The sequence below is a fragment of the Malus domestica genome, chromosome 16 (assembly GCF_042453785.1).
Source record: "Malus domestica chromosome 16, GDT2T_hap1".
Lineage (NCBI taxonomy): Eukaryota > Viridiplantae > Streptophyta > Magnoliopsida > Rosales > Rosaceae > Malus > Malus domestica.
The window spans coordinates 17,090,957-17,107,571 of NC_091676.1; the positions used below are offsets into that span (position 1 = coordinate 17,090,957).

At 37.7% G+C, this 16,615-nt stretch overlaps 2 protein-coding genes and 1 long non-coding RNA gene across 4 annotated transcripts; all 3 read left to right on the plus strand.

Annotated features, from left to right (window-relative positions):
- Nucleotides 1–3,012: 3,012 nt before the first annotated feature.
- LOC103416852 (acireductone dioxygenase 1) lies at nt 3,013–4,862 on the plus strand. Its single transcript, XM_008355065.4, has 5 exons — nt 3,013–3,154; nt 3,277–3,364; nt 3,469–3,563; nt 3,930–4,169; nt 4,590–4,862. Exons 1-5 carry the CDS (start codon nt 3,143–3,145, stop codon nt 4,716–4,718), a joined length of 564 nt encoding a protein of 187 aa, XP_008353287.4. The 5' UTR covers nt 3,013–3,142; the 3' UTR covers nt 4,719–4,862.
- A 1,076-nt stretch (nt 4,863–5,938) lies between these two features.
- Nucleotides 5,939–9,651, plus strand: LOC103403944 (acireductone dioxygenase 2). 2 transcript variants are annotated; one of them, XR_003769965.2, is made up of 8 exons: nt 5,939–6,158; nt 6,733–6,844; nt 7,228–7,322; nt 7,666–7,780; nt 7,866–7,990; nt 8,535–8,605; nt 8,714–8,928; nt 9,060–9,651. XR_003769965.2 is itself a non-coding variant. In XM_008342786.4 (7 exons), exons 1-7 carry the CDS (start codon nt 6,141–6,143, stop codon nt 8,778–8,780), a joined length of 603 nt encoding a protein of 200 aa, XP_008341008.3. In that variant the 5' UTR covers nt 5,939–6,140; the 3' UTR covers nt 8,781–9,035. The 2 variants fall into 2 exon arrangements, 1 of the variants encoding a protein (XP_008341008.3); XM_008342786.4 differs by lacking the exon at nt 9,060–9,651 and having other exon boundaries at nt 8,714–9,035.
- Nucleotides 9,652–13,395: 3,744 nt separating this feature from the next.
- Nucleotides 13,396–14,733, plus strand: LOC139193189 (uncharacterized). Its single transcript, XR_011577599.1, has 2 exons — nt 13,396–13,889; nt 14,177–14,733. It is a non-coding gene; the product is annotated as an uncharacterized lncRNA (long non-coding RNA).
- The last annotated feature ends 1,882 nt before the right edge of the window (nt 14,734–16,615 follow it).

Below are 16,615 nucleotides of genomic sequence, written 5' to 3' on the forward strand. Positions count from 1 at the left end.
CTCGCCAGATAGATCTTCAAGGTCAAAGAAATATTTGAATATGTCTTCGGCCGAGTGAGCAAGAATAGGGTGTGATGCCAGTTGAAGACTCATCACCTCAAAAAAGTTAAAGCTAGGGATCTCCAGCCTCAGCGTGCAGAAGTAAACCTGCAGCAAGAGTTGGAAGACCCAGAATTGGCCGTTATGATGCAGATCGATCTTCCCAATAGAAGCTGCGACCAAGCACCAGTTGAGGTTAGCAAGAATGGTCAGGCTAAGGGCCAGAACATGGCCAAGGCTTCGGCCACGAGCATGCTCTTGGCCAAACACTCATTCAACTTGGTACAAAAAATAAATTTATTGTACCAGTAGAACAAGAAGGCCTTGTGCTCTTCATTTTTTAGAGCTTCCCCTCCGAGCTAGCAAAGTGGGTGATCATGGTGCTATAGTTGAAGAAGTTTTTATGTAGTTAGTGCACACCTTCTTTCGACGGCTCATAACCTTATTTCGGCAATGCTTTAATGGCATGCTCTTCAAAAACAACTTTTAGATCCAAGTTAAAATGATACCGAGAAAGAACGGTATCGACTGGAAGACCAAAAAAATAAGTGCCAAGTATGGCCGTGATGTCTAGCACGGTAGGGCCAATAGAGCCGAGAGGAAAGACCATTGTATTGGTGGCCGAGCACCAAAAGCTCAGGGTGGCAATCAAGAGCTCTCGATTCATGATGATTTCATGGGTTGAAAGTTTGATGGCATCAAAGATACCGAGAGCCTTTCACTCGTCTCCAAAGTGTGGCTCAATTCGAGTAACCCAAGTAGCCCAGGTCGAGGGGGTTAAGAGCCAGGCTCCTTGGGGTTTGGCCGATTCCCATTTCGACCAATTGTACCCTTGAAATAAGGGTTCAAGGCAGTGGGCCTTCAGCATCATAGTGCTGGATTCTGGGACGTCATCATTGAAAAGTGGTCCCAGAGTTTGGTGGGAAGCGCTCGAATCACCCTCAGATCAGAGGGTTTTGATGACGTTCCGATCAATGAAGTCTCGGCACTTGTCACATTCCTCAGTGAGCTTGGTGATGAAGGTGTTGGCAGCTATTGATGAAGACTTGAAGGTTTTTTGGGTTTTAAATTTGGTTTCTTTTCTGGGTTAAGAGCAAATGGCAAGAAGTTTTGAAAATTTGAAAGCGTAAAAGATCGTATGAAGTTGGGCTAGGTATTTATATGCGGTTAAGAAAGAAGATCAAAGGTTTGGGTTTAAAGTGGGAAGGGTAAATCTGATCGAAAGAATTTCATAATCATGACAAATCCTTTGAAATCTAGATGAAGAGGTCGAAAAGCATGGGAATTTAGGTTGCACGATTGTGTGTAATGGTGAAATTTATGATGAAAAGACGTTTCGGCGTCAACACGCCTTGAACCTGGGGCGACGAGGAGCTGCCACGTGTCAAGTTATGCAGAAAGAGACAGAAGTGGGAGAATATGGGAGCTGCCACGTGTCAAGTGGTGCAACGTTGTCAGAAAATTTGATGGGTGAAATACCATGCTTAATAAATGCGTATGGACGTTTGGAGTGTTCGAGGCTTACAATATTCTTTGGATTTCTAGAGGGAATAAGCTAAGGGTTTATTCTTCGACAAAGAATCACTTCAAGGTCGAGGCTCGGCCAAAGATTGTAGGCCGAAGACCTTAGAAGCGATGGGACAATGTTTGGGCCCAAAATATTGTTTTGGTTCGAGCTCAGAGTTGTTCTTGACCCAGTAACATTCATCTAGAATTGTCATGGGCCGTCCAGTCAAGGTTGGCCGAATCCTATTGCGAGGATGATTAGTTTAGATAAGGGTAAGGTAATCGAACCCTAATGTAACAATGAGTCTTAAAGCTACAGATGTTTAGAATTAAGGGATGAATCTGGTTCGTTATGAAACTTGGTTCAAAGTCATATTGGAGCTATGATTGGCCGAAACCTAACCAGATTGGGTTGAGGAGTCCTAATCCGAGTATATTTGTAGTTCGGCCATGAATGGGGTTAACTATTATAAATAAAGAAGAGAGTGCATCATTCAAGGTCCTTCCAATTCAACACACAAATTGCCCTGCGTAAAGCTTCTCAACAACCTTTGAGATTTTATCCTCTCCTCATTTCTTCTCGCCAACACATCTTCAATTTGGATAAATAGCATTGTGAAGGCTACCGGAGACATCTTCAGTTTGGATAAACAACATTGGAGCTATAGAATCAACAGATCATTGAGCACCTTCAGTTTCGATAAACAGCACTGCTTCGAGACTGACTGGTTATTTATCCAATTCTCAATCGATAAGGATTTTTGAGTCCTTGTTGGTAAAGGTCATCTCATCAGCCTTCTTGGCGAAGTGAGATGTTACAGGTTACTAGGCTCGGCACGTTTAATGTTGAGTTGTTTTATGATTGGATATTCACAAGTACACTTTAGAGTTCGGCATTCCGACGGCCGAACCACATTTACCATCAAGACATACATCTCTTTCAAGTATTTGTGTCCATATAGTCTGGTACCAGTTTGACGAGCTTATACTTTCACGAATATAATCACCGTGACCGAACCCAACGCCAACGATTTGTGAACTTCGCAGAACTAGCAGCCTTGTCTTCAGGCTCTAGAACCCGAAGGCCGAGACATGTTCCTTCCTCAACGCGACATCAACATATTTTACTCTTCAACCAAGCTCGACTATCGAGTTGGCACGTCCCGCACATAATCGAATGACGTAGTTAACTTATTAGTTACTCAGTCTGCGCGCCACGTAGGCTTGATAGTTTTTAGTGTCAACACTAACACATACGAAATCATAAAAATATCAAATCCCTTGCAATTTCTTTAACCTTGTGATAGTGATTTGAAAACGATACTTGAACTTTATGTGCACAAAATATTTGTGCTGTACAACTTTCGAATCTGGACCTTTGGTTTTTGATATTTGATAGTCTAGTGATATACACCATAATCAAATGGTGACAAAATTTCCAAGAATAATGTCCACAAATAACTTAAAGGGAAATCGAACCGTACACGTGGCAAAACCATTCATTCTAAACGACAATCCTACACCCCCATAATAAACAGTGTTTGTGTTAGTTTGCTCATCATTAAAAGTTAAAACCGAGCTGGGAAGCGAGTCAGCCATGGCGATGGAGGTGAGTTCATAGTACAACGATGATTTCCATGTCGGTTTTTGATACGAAGAAGAAATGAGTTGGTGTTAAATTGTTAATTTTAATTGAAATTAAGTTAAATGGATTAATGGAAGCTGCTGCAGGCATGGTTCATGGAGGACAGCGATTCAGACCCAAGGCTTCCTCACCATCGCAACCCCAAAGAGTTTGTTCCTTTGGACCATTTGGCAGGTCAGACTAAATCCCTTCCTTAATCAGTAATTATGAATTAATTAGCATCTAATCATTGATCTTAGACTAATTAAAGAAGGATGGTGGGTGTACCGGTGTTGCAGAGCTGGGTGTGCTCCACTGGCGCTTGAACCCAACGGATTATGAAAACGATCAAGAACTGCGCAAAATTAGGGAAACCAGGGGATATAATTACATGGTATTACTATTATTATTACATCACCATTTCTTAGTCAAAAAACTTCATTTCATAGTAAAAAACACTTAAACTACCATTTAACTCTGACCGCAACTGTTATTGCACCCGACTATTATTGAAACCGACGTTAACCGTTGACTTGTTAGGGATTTTTCCTTTCGTTTAATTATTAAGTGTTTTTCGCTAAAATTAACAGTTGAGGTTTAGGGCTTCTATTGTGCTATACATGCTTGCTTTTGTGGGGATTGGTGACATTATAGTTGTTATTTTGTACGTTGGGTTTTCGAAAAAGTTGATTTTTATGCTAATATGCTGTTAGGGTATCATCAAAGAAATAATCTTTCATATGGTTTGGGGATTTTGTAGGATTTGCTTGACATATGCCCAGAGAAATTGAACAATTATGAGGACAAGTTGAAGAACTTCTACACAGAGCACATACATGCTGATGAGGAGATACGCTACTGTTTAGAGGGAAGCGGGTACTTTGATGTCCGAGGGAAGGATGACCGTTGGATTCGAATTTGGTTTAAGGCCGGTGATCTTATCATTTTGCCCGCTGGGATTTACCACAGGTTCACCCTTGATACCACCAATTATGTTAAGGTAAGAGTCCAATACCTAGTATCATGTTCATGGGGCATGTCTTGATGCACACAAAATTTTAGTTGTTAGAAAGAAATGAGATTTTAGCCGACCCCATTTAGTGGGAAAAGGCTTTGTTGTTGTTGTTGTTGTTAGAAAGAAATGAGATTTCACATACCACTAATTTGATTTGAAGTATTTTTTGGTACCAATGTGATGCTTGTGTTCAGAACGACGAGTTCAGGGACAAGTGTACTGTTAAGGTTTAGGATATTTGACCACAATGTAATGAAAGCATAACACGGGGCAGATTGAAAGCATCATATGACTAGAACACCCAGAAAAGAGGATTTTGACCCAATTAATTTACTTGTTGGTACGCATGATTTGTGAATGTTTTGAGTTTGATGTGATTAATTCGTATTTATGGGTGTTTTGCAGTTGATGAGGCTGTTTATGGGAGAGCCTGTGTGGACTGCGTATAATCGGCCACAGGAAGAACATCCGGCTAGGAAGGAGTATGTAGAGAGCTTCACTAAGAAAGTAGGAGTGGCATTAAAAGCTCATTAAAGGGTCCTTCCTTGTAGAGTATGGATATCTATAGTTTGAACGTTTTTATTATGTTTATATGTACTTGAAACTTGAGGTGGAAGTTTCATTCTAAATATGGTGATGTATGTACTCCCTTGTTATGAATTTCATAACTTTTCTGCACTCTCATTTTCATGTTCTGCACTCTGTGCTCTTTTTGCAGTCATTAGATTGAATAAATTAAAAGAAAATCTAGAAACATAATTAGGGGGGGGGGAAATACATAAAGTAAAAACGAAAGTACAGAAATCGCGCCCCATTAAGGGGTGGTTTGGGAGTGAGGTGCTTAAAAAAAGCACCCATGAAAAAAAGCTGTGAGAGTTTTAGGTGTTTGGTAAACTAAAAAAAAAAGGCTTATTTTGGAAGCTGCTGTGAGAATAAGCTGAAATCAAAGGAAAAAGCTGAAGCTACTATTTGCAGCTTTGGAAAACTGGTTTTTTTTCAAAGCACAAGGAGTTACAGTGCTCCTTTAATAAAAAGACCTACTATCAGACTGCTTTTTTTTTTTTTTTTCAAAAGCACTTTTACAAAAAAGTTTACCAAACACTCTGCTAATTTATTTCACAGCCGCTTATTCTCACAGTAGTTTTTTTTTCTTCAAAGCACAGCAATACCAAACCAGCCCTAAAAATCATGCTTTTGTTGAAAGTCCTTTTTATGTCTATGATCCCCCCAGCCAATGGTTATGCTTCTAGTTTTTCTTTTGCTTCTTTTGTGAAGAAAAAGGATGAAAGAAGAAGTGTGACAAGTATTGGGCCTCTTTTCTAACGTAGTGTTTGAATTTGCATCAATCGACCTGACCGCAATAATATTGTGGGAGTCGAAATCTATGAACGATTTGGTTCTTCACTCGGAAAACAGGATGCTTCACCGACTTCAATATTTTTCTTATGGCAAACCGATTTCCCATTGAGAGACGAGTAAACTTTTGGTGCATGCGGAATACATTTATGCGGTGATACTATTCTACTTAAATTATGATATATTTTACATATCTTATAGTTATATTGAACGTGTCGTCTATTCATATAATAGCATGTAAAATAGTAACATCACGTCGTCATGATATTCTAAATAAACACAAAAAATGCGACCATGCTCTAAATATACACAAAAAACATGAAAGGCCAAAATTAGTCATAACAGCATCTTCCTGTTTAGTTTATTTTATAATTACTTTTATGAGGCGTTGAATATTTGTAGCAAAGGATTTTTTTTTCCTTCTAAGTATGGTGTAGGTTGTTTTGTCCTGTATGTCCGGATAAAACGACGACGTAAGCGTCACTCAAAATAACGACGCGACCTTTGGAGTGGGCCGAGGCACGCGTGGTCTCAAAGCCGCTCCAGATTTTTCAGGAATCGTATCGACAGCCAAAACGCATAGCGACACCAGCAGCAGCCATGGTTGCCACCCAAAAGGTACCTCCAAATCCCAATTATCTCTCTCGCTCGAACTTCCTTGTTTCCCCGGAAAAAAGGAGCCATCTTTTTCCCGGAATAATTTTCTGTTGTTTTTGTGGGTTTTGGTTTAATTATATGTTTTTTGGTCAAAGGTTCAAGCTTAATGCATCATTTGTTGATTAATTTCTGTTAATTATGTTTGTAATTGGTTTAATGGGTGATTAAGGTGATTCCAGTAGTATTGTATTGAATTTTGAGTTATTACCAATTAGCTTTGTGTGAAAAGTTGTGAGAATTAAGATATTGCTTGAAAGTAATTTTGTTGAATTGTAGTAGTGGAAAGGCAGCTAGATACAAGTACTAGGCTATGGCGGCGACTGCGCCAATGGGTTTGTTTTGATTATAAATAGTGATTAAAAGGGTTGGAAGTGTGATTGTTGAAGAATTACACACTTTTCCAGCTCCATGGTATTGAATCTTGGGGTTTTCTACGCTATGTTCGATGTTACTTTGTTTGTAGGAATAAAGATGGAAAGAAAAAACATGCATTTTTGTGATCAGGATATCGTTCTCATAATGTTGACATATGCAGGATCCTAGAGAGGAAGTCATCCAAGCATGGTACATGGATGATAGTGATGAAGACCAGAGGCTCCCCCATCACAAGGAGTCCAAGGAATTTGTATCCTTGGACCAACTTGCCGGTAAGCATTTTTTGGGAAACAAATATGTTTTAACATATTGTGCTTGTTTTAGTTTTTCAAAATCAATGTATTAGAGAAACCTTGAGAGTGACATCTCTTATTGATGAAATAAGATGAACTAGTCTTAGGTGGTATTGATTTATACAAAGTAGACCGGCTAGATGGGTTTTTAACCAAATGATACTAGTTAATGTAAGGGATAAAATACCAAGCATGCCAAGACTAATCTAGGAAGAGTTGGAAAAGATTTATAAAACTTAGGTTTCGCAGGAGATACCGTTTATAATGTAAAACGTAGGTTGATTCCACTTGGTTGGGGCAATAAGGATGATGATATTTTTTCCAGTTATTAACTTCTTGGGAGCAATTATGTTGATCTGCAGAGCTTGGAGTGCTCAGTTGGCGTCTAGATGCTTATAACTATGAAACAGATGAGGAGTTGAAGAAGATTCGTGAAGAACGCGGTTACTCCTACATGGTTTGTCACACTACCTTTTGTTGTTCTTTTCTATATTTTTAACTTCTTTGTGTCATGTAACCAAACTCTTTAGTTCATTATGTCAAGGTACTGATTTACAAGAATGTCACGTTTCGTCCATTGATCTCCAATATCTTGTGAAAGTGATTGTTTCTAATTGACTATTAAAATGTTAACCCTTTATGAATGCACACTTTGGAATGTTGTCAGCCTTTTTCCCCTTCCCGTTTATGGTTTGAATACCAATAACCAAATTATGGTAACTGTGAATACGCAAATTCACAATAACTCTCTCTGCACGGTTGTACCGTATATTTAACCGGATAATGTTTTCCTCTTCTAGGACTTCTGTGAGGTTTGCCCTGAAAAGCTTCCTAATTATGAGCAGAAGTTAAAAAATTTCTTTGAGGAACATCTTCACACTGATGAGGAGATCCGATACGCTGTGGATGGAAGTGGTAGGATTAGTTATGCTTTATCTTAGTATGTTATCCCTTCTTTACTCACCTCTTCCGATTAGTGATTGTGTACATTTTTGTGAAGGTTATTTCGATGTTAGGGACCGAAATGAATGTTGGATTCGCGTATGGGTGAAAAAGGGGGGAATGATTGTTTTGCCTGCTGGAATTTATCACCGATTTACATTGGACACAAACAACTACATAAAGGTATTGGTTCATAGCGCCAAAATGTTGCAATGTCTACTTTTTGTTTTTTCCCTCTCTTTTTTTTTTTTTTTCCAGCGATTGGAGACTAATTGTGCTTGTACAAAGACACACTTCTACATTGTGACTTCTTAAAAGCATTCTATTTCTGGGATGATGGTGAAGGTTCAGGATGGGGATCTTCCATTATTTGCTTCAAATTTTTTTCTTACGTAATGAAACAAAATTTCGTCCCCATTCATCGGTGTGCACTTTGTCATCATGATTTCCCACTGAACTTGTGACAAAAAAACACTTAAGTAGTTGAGGCACTGTCACATGACACTAAAGCAGATATCAGCACTTGATACGGCCTTTGATGGACTTGTTCATAAAAAGTGCATTAATTGTAATGTAGATGTGAATCTAATGATTTCATGTGCCTTCGATATGCGAGGCCTGAATTGTTTTTACATTTGTGTTTGTGTCGATTAAGAAGTTGCACATTTAACCTTATAGTGTTTAATTTAATAACTTCAATGTTCTCAAAAACATATGTTTAATGCAGGCAATGCGTCTCTTTATTGGTGATCCAGTTTGGACTCCCTATAATCGTCCTCATGATCATCTTCCCGCAAGGTATGGCTCTGTCTTTCTCTACATTTTGGACATCCCTACTTACATTTATGCATGTGATAGAATGTCGGATAGTCTTTGAGTCTTCTTATAAAGGGACCTTTCTTTCAGGGAGGAGTATCTTAAAGCTTTTGTGCATAAGGAAACTGGTGACCATGCAGTTAATGCTGCGGCATAAAATATGGCTTTTGCTTCTAAATGTGGGTTTACAAATAACGAAGTACGATTATGGCTATGCATGGTAAAGATACATATGGTTGTATTGTCTGGGATGCAACTTGTAACTTTAAGGTGTCGTATGATGCTAGTTAAGCTGTGTTGTGGTGGTAAGCCTGGCCTTTGCGTAAAGCTCCAATAATCTTTACCTGTCGTTCTTTGTGTATTGATACATAAATCGGTAAAAATTTAATAAATATATAGTTATATCGTGTAATATTGTGAGTGCTTGTGTTTGCAGTGTAACCTTTATGCCCTGGCCTGGCATGCTAGAAGGTGTTGGCTCCTTTGTGTTTCTGGTTCAGTCACCTCACTCAGATTTGGAAGCTACGGCATATACTCGTTTTGTGGTGCTCAATTCTTTTAGATGATGTGGCCAAACTCGTGACGTTGGATTTTAGTATGATGGTGACGACATTATGTGGTGTTATTAGTCCCGTAAAGGTAGACAACTATATTGATATGATAGACTAGGAATGCTACGTGGCGGTGTAATGGTTCTACGGAAAAACTTATCGTCATTTTGAGTGGGTTCTTGCTGTGTATAAGGGGTTTGCTTTTGGGCTTTCTACTGAGTTGAAATAGGATGGATTAGAGTTGGTCAATACTTGACATCCAAGTTGAAACGATCCAAAACATGGCTTGATTGCTATCCTTATGATTTAGCTTCTCTCAAATGCTTATACAAATTGAGGAGGCTTTCACTTGGTTTCGATAACGCTAAGTGCAGCGGAATTTGAGAGTAGAGGAATGTACGGGTAATGAACTTGTAATTCAAGTAATTAAGAGTATTTCTCTCGAGTATTGCATATGCAAAGAAACTTTTTGAATCATGCTTTACTTTGGGTTCGATCCAAACACGACTCGATTTTTGTGGTAGTAAATTTCCGTTGTTTACAGTCTTAACAAAATTGTACCTACAAAATTAAATAACACCTTTGACGAGGTGGGGTGGAGTTTGGTCAATAGATTTCCGATGCCTAAGGCAGTTTCTCTAAAAAGAGAGCTTAGGCTTAATTGCGTAGCATAAGCTTAACTGGTGGAGATGAGGTGTTTATAGAGCTAAGGCCAGCATGGGTGTAGGGTTTTGCTACACATGGCAGCATCCGATTGGCCAAGGTGAGTCTTCTGTATGATGGATGAGGAAATAATAATCCCAAAAATATAAATTAAGAGATAATATCTTGAGATTATCTGGCAAGTATCCTTGGTTAGATGTGATTGAAATTCCTTCACTATTTGAGTTGATCTTCAATTAGAAGAGTATTAAGTATAAGATTTGGAACTTAACCCTATTCTTTGACTTTTCTCCTTGCCAGTGGCAAGAGAGCTTGATGACGTCATAGTATCGTCTTCAAGTCTTCAAGGAGATTGAACTGCACCTGTATTAAATGCGCGCCTTGCCAATTTAATTAGGGCATTTGTCTTATTCAAAAAAAATAAAAAAATCTACGTGGCAGTTTCATAATTTTTAAGATTATTTTTGGCTTGCAATTACTATTCCTAGTTGTCAATTATGTCTTTTTTCCTATTTGTTGTGGCATTAGGTGATGACAAAGAACCGGATATCATTGTGGTTGCCGGATCCTGGTGCAATAATTTAAGACCAAAATTGATTCTTGTTAAAGTTAGATTTGGACCCCCCTACTTTGCTTTTTGAAATATATTTTTGTCGGCTATATTCCATGAGTTCTACACACATCTTCGAGCCCTTAAAATATCAGTTCTTTTAAGCACTTGTTTAATCAGAATTGGTCTCCTACACTGTTGATTTGATTGAGTTTTAGGTGACTAGCGAAAATTCCAAGCTGCAATAAAACCTTCACCATCTCCTTCGACCCAATTACATTTACAGGTGTGCTGTTTTCGCACCGTGGTAAGGCCCTCAGTTACAGTAATTTGAAAAAGTTCTAGATTCCAACTAGTATATCACAGTCAACTTATTATTCGTGGATTTTACTCAAATGTATGTTTATCTTCACTCATCACAACCACGTCTCATTTGATTTTGATGTGGTCTCGCTTGTGATATCGCTTATTAATGATCATTTTGTTTGTTTTTTTGTATAGATATTGTTGTATTTGCCGTCTTTGTAGCAAATATATACCAGTGGTACTCGTACTTGTAGTAGCTGTGTAGGGTCTTACAATTTACATTTGTTTGTGCAAATTCTCTTCAAGTCAATGTAATTATAGACTATGTACTCATATAACAATATAACATCTTATGTAACTGTTCTTGTTCATAGATTGTAATAAAAAGGGTTGAATTTAGTTTTGATATAGGTGCTTTTGAAAGGTTTTAATTTTTGTTGTGTTCTTGAGTTTATGTCTCTAAAAGCACCTTAATTTTGTGATTAACTTAAGTCTTTGCGTTTTGAAGCAGAGTAGATTGGCACTTGGGAGAGAATGTTGCGTGAAGATGATCTTGGAGGCCATCCAGGGAGAGCATTTTCAGGTCATTAGGATGTAATATATGTATATACACACTACTCTTGGCACATATATTTCAAAACTCTCTAGACCTTCAACAATGTTTTAAACCCCGCAACAACGCAAGGGTACACCTGCTTGTATTAACTAATTTTATGTCAGATTGTCTTTCTACTTTAATACATTTGCTTATGTATAATCAATCTTGTATTTAGTTTATTAATTTACTTTCTACCATTACTTCTAAATTAAAACGTGATATGTACAACAAGTGGTCCTTTACCACAATAGTGGAAAGATGTTGAGCCTTTACATGACCGCGTGGATTCAAATCTCGTATGTGGCTAATCTAATATTTAATCTAAAAAATACATGATCTTTGTAAAAAAACATAAATATTAAGTTAGATGGTTGGGAGGGTCTAGTAAAGGGATTTTTTTAATTCCATGATTTAATGTCACAACATTATAATGTAAGATGATCTGATTTATGCATATTATATATTTTAGCAAATAATATATTTATATAGAAAGTTGTGGTCCCCGCTCCTCAATTTTATTTTCTCACTCATGTTTTAATGAAATATTTAAGGGGTAATAATACATTTGACCTATTATAAAATGACTTTTAAAGCTCTAATAAAAATTAGGGAGCTTTAATAAAAAAGGATTTCTTCAACTTTTTCTTAACAAAAAACAACCTAATAACTTCATTTAGTAATAAGGGTTGAATTCTAATGAAAATTATAATAAGCAAAAAACCGAAAAAAGGCCGTGAGGCCCCACCTCTCTCTCACTGTTCTCCCTCTCTCTCTTCACTTATAATCACCATCTCTCTCTCATTTTTCACACATCACCATCATCTCTCTCCTCTTTCGTCCTTCACCATTAACTCTCCCTTCTCTCTCTCATGTCATTCCTTCCTCCTCTTCCTTTTATTTTTTAATTTTGTGTCATGTATAAAATTTAAAGATTAGTAATATTTTTTGAGACATAATAATATGAATTATTTATCACATGCCAAAATTCAATAAAATAGTTATAATTTTTTTTAATACACTTAACAATATTTAAAAAAAAATTGTTTCTTAAAAATATTAACTTTTTAGAAATAGTGACACTACTTTTAAAAACAGTGACAATATTTCTAGAAACGGTGACACTATTTTATAAATTGTGTCATTATTTTTAGGAATAGTGATCACTAATTCTATAAAAATAATTTGAAAATTTCTTTTTTAAAAGCATTAACAAAAAATTAAGTGTTTTTCATGAATAAAATTTCATAAAAAATAATTCAAAAAATATATAAAAATAAAAGGAGTGGATGACATGAGAGAAAAGAGAAAGAAAGAGAGAGGGGGTTGAGAGAAGAAAGAGGGGGTGGGGCCTAGTAGAAAGGGAGAGAAAAGAAAAAGACAATCTTATTAGGCCATTTTTATTAGGCTATTTAATCATTAAATATAGTTAATAGGATGCTTATGGTGAAGGTTTAAAGTTTTGAAGCCTTTTTATTAGTTTCATTTAAAAATCATCCTATTCTATTTTCATAGTTGAAAGAAAAAAAAATTAAACATAAGAAAATCTAGAAGAAGACAAAACTACAAAATTAGAGGAAAAAGGAAGAGCCTAGCAAAACCTACACAACCACGAGCCACCCCCGATCCAATTTGACACCTGACTGCAACCATCATCCACCCAACCAAGCCCTATCTGTGGATGCAAATTTTCGCCATCTGTTCCTTTGACGAAAAAATGCACCCGCAAAATAATAACACCTAAGATTAAGGCCAAAAGTCTCACCCACCCATGATGAATGGGGGGCTTTGGCAGAAGAATCTTCGATGCTAAAGTTAGAATTATGAAAAGAATGTGTTTAGTTGTTTGTGGGTAGCAAAAAGCCTCTTAAATTTTAGAGATAAATGGTGTATTTATAGGAGAGGAGAGGAGTATGGACTGGCCCTCTACGTTTAGGGGTGGCCGGTGAAGACAGATGTCTCTTGATCATTGGTTATTGTGTAACCAATGCCACATCACCCTAAGTTGTTAGAATGTTTGTTAGGTGGTTAAATGAGTTGTTAGTTGGTTAATTAGTTACTTTGTGGTTATTGTTCAGTATATAATGTACTTCAACTTACAAATGTAATCAGTTGTCATTTTTCCTCAAATATACAGAAGTTTCATTTCTCTCTAGATCTTCAATCTTTCTCAATTCTTTAATATTCTTTGATTCTTTCTCAATGTAGTTAACATGGTATCAGAGCCAGCAGGCTCACGCCATGGATTTTGGTGGTTACGTTTTCATTAGATTTCATCATCTTCTAGTTTTATTTCTCTTCCGTTTAGTTCTTCAGTGCTTTTGCAATCATTCTCAATTTTTTTTCTCTTCATCGTTCTATAATTTCTAGGTTATTTTTCCTTCTGGATTGTGTACAGAGATTGTTAGGGATATATGGGTTTTTGAAATTGTGGTGTAATCTGGATGCAGTTGGCTAAATGCAGTTGGCTAGTGAGTTCTTGCCTATCACCTGTCTGATCTTATGTGTCAATGAAATTTAGTGTTAGAACAAGTGATCTTGCATGCCATGTGTTCGAGATCAACTATTTGATGGATTGCTCAAGTCAGGGATATAAGAAAGGTTTTATTCTCAGTCCTCTATGATATATTTGGAGTTTGTGTATGATTCATTTCTGAATTCTTGGTTCAATTGATCTATGACCCATGTTGAAGAAATTCAAGAGACGTCTAATCATATGAATGAAAAGCTCACATCCTTGGTTTTTGATTATGGGTTTCTTTATATCTGATGGAGTTGCTAAATTTTTATGGAAAAATTCGTGACACTCATTAATTGTCTGCCATGGGTTTGTCACTACGCCTAAGAGAACTGGGTTTTTTTGTTGGCCTTTTCATTTTGTTGTGAAGATTTCAATGGAGTGAGAGAGTGCGATCAGAGATGTTATGGACACGATCGATTGCCAGAGATCGGATGGTTCTAAGAGACGATTTCTAATTGATTTTGGAATCAATCCATTTGGAAGTAGTGGAACGAGATCTCCCAAGTTTGGTAACTTTCTCTTAATTCACCAAAATCCTAATTCTTGATAACTTGATGTATCTACCAGTGATTTGTGTTAATTGGAGATATTGTCTATATATCGAATTGCTCATGTTTCTCTACTTGAAGACTAATGAAAGTCTGAAACAATCTCAGGCTCAACAATTTGCTCACATTGCTGCAATCTCAGGCTTGGTACCCTAGTTGAGATTGATGGGGGATGAAGACATATGTCTCTTGATCATTGGTTATTGTGTAACCAATGCCACATCACCCTAAGTTGTTAGAATGTTTGTTAGGTGGTTAAATGAGTTGTTAGTTGGTTAATTAGTTACTTTGTGGTTATTGTTCAATATATAATGTACTTCAACTTACAAATGTAATCAATTGTCATTTTTCCTCAAATATACAAAAGTTTCATTTCTCTCTCTAGTTCTTCATTCTTTCTCAATTCTTTAATGTTCTTTGATTCTTTCTCAAAGTAGTTAACAGATGGCCTTAGGTGGTATTTTGGGTGAGAATATTCCAAGATATTTGATTAAATAAATATCTTGGAGTAATTAGGTAAATATCCTAAATTGATGGGATTATGGTTACTTACTTGGAAAAGGTCTTCTATGATTAGGAATGTATTTATGATAAGAATAAGGAATATCCTATCATAAATACCCTTGACTTTTCTTATGGGCAGAGGTGTCTTGAGCAATCGTTGATCTTTATTTGCTTTACCTCAACTGCGCGTGGTGAATGAGACTACTCCCTGCTAATTTAATAAGGGCAGTCTTGTCTTTCTTGGGAAATAATCCATGCGTCAACTCCATGATTTTTGGGATTATGTTTTGCTCCACAAATGCCCCAACACCTGATGGGCTGCTCATAGGAAATGGTAGGAGGTGTAGGACGAAGTTTGTGCCCCAATTTGATGTAGTTCCCTCTTTGTTTTGGAATTTAAATTATTCTAGGAAAAAGGAATGTAATTGCCACCAAAACCTATTTAAGTCTACGTCAAGCAGGGGTTAAATAAATTTGGAGTGCAATTAAAACCCCGCAAGAAAAAGAAGGGTTTAGGGAAGTAGCATGAGGTTGTTGCTGGGTAGACGGCTTGGCAATGAGTCGATGGTTGGTGAGGCTCGGCTCAGCTGATTGTGGCCAGGTGTGTGTGGACCTGGGCACTGAGGTGCCAGTCTTGGGTTGCTTGAGAAAGGCCATTAGGTGCGGGCCTATGTAGCTAAAGGGTCTTTTGGGCTTGGGCCCGTGCAGTGTGAGAGAATGCGAGAGAGAGAGAGAGGCGCAAAGGTGCCAGCCCTCCTCAATTTGAACTTAGGTCGATGATGATAGGAGGTAGCAATGTTGCCTATTTGAGCCGAGAGGTAGGGCCTGGCGTGCTGGGTTCATGGGGCAGCTAACTAGGTTGCGGCTTGGCGCGATGCTTCATGCAAATTTTTCCTATTTTTTTGTTTCTTAAAGCAGCCTTCTAATAATTTTTCCTTGCGCCGTTGTAGGATTTTCGAACATGTCTTCCTCGAGTCATAAGAATAATGAATTTATTCTTTCGTTGTATCATCAGGGCAAAATAGGTTCTAATAAGCAGTTCAAAGACTTCTTTGAGACGTTTAAGCATGCAATTCCGTCTGGGGTTCGCGTGAAGCGGGTCAAGGATGGTAGTGGTCATGAACTGTGTGGGTCTAGGAAAGCTATCAAGTTTCACCCCTACTACTTCGTATTAGGGTTCACCCTTCCTATGCCTCGATTCTTCCAATAAGTGATCTGTTTCATGAAGTGTGCTCTTGCTAAGTGCTCTCTTTGCCTGGGCTACTGTTCTGACTTCTTTCATCGATAATAAGTAGGCTACGTAGTCTCTAAGCTATTTTATACTTTTGTTAAGCTGCCTTCTGACTTATCCTTCTTTGTTTATGTATATTTGGAATGTAACTCAACTCTCAAGACTTTTTTATACATGAAGAAGGTGCACAACAATTTGGGATCCCTACTAAATATCACATGTGGCATTGGTTGCTTAGTCATCTTTGTAGGGAAAAAGGTGGGCTGCCCCTGTTGGAATAGATTAGGAGGATCAAGGGTGAGGCGTTTGCTCATTCGATCGCCACTATGGAGTTTGATGAGTGTGAAGGCGAGAGAAAAAGATCTTCATCGCCTGCTCGAGAGCCGTCAGTGAAGAAAAAGTTGAAGACTTCCTCCGCTGCTCACGAGGGTGCGTCCAGTACAGGAAGGCTCGTGATTGACTTAACCTTTTTTAAGGGGAAGAAAGAGGTTGCTGGATCTGAGCCTGTGAAGCCTGTTGCTCA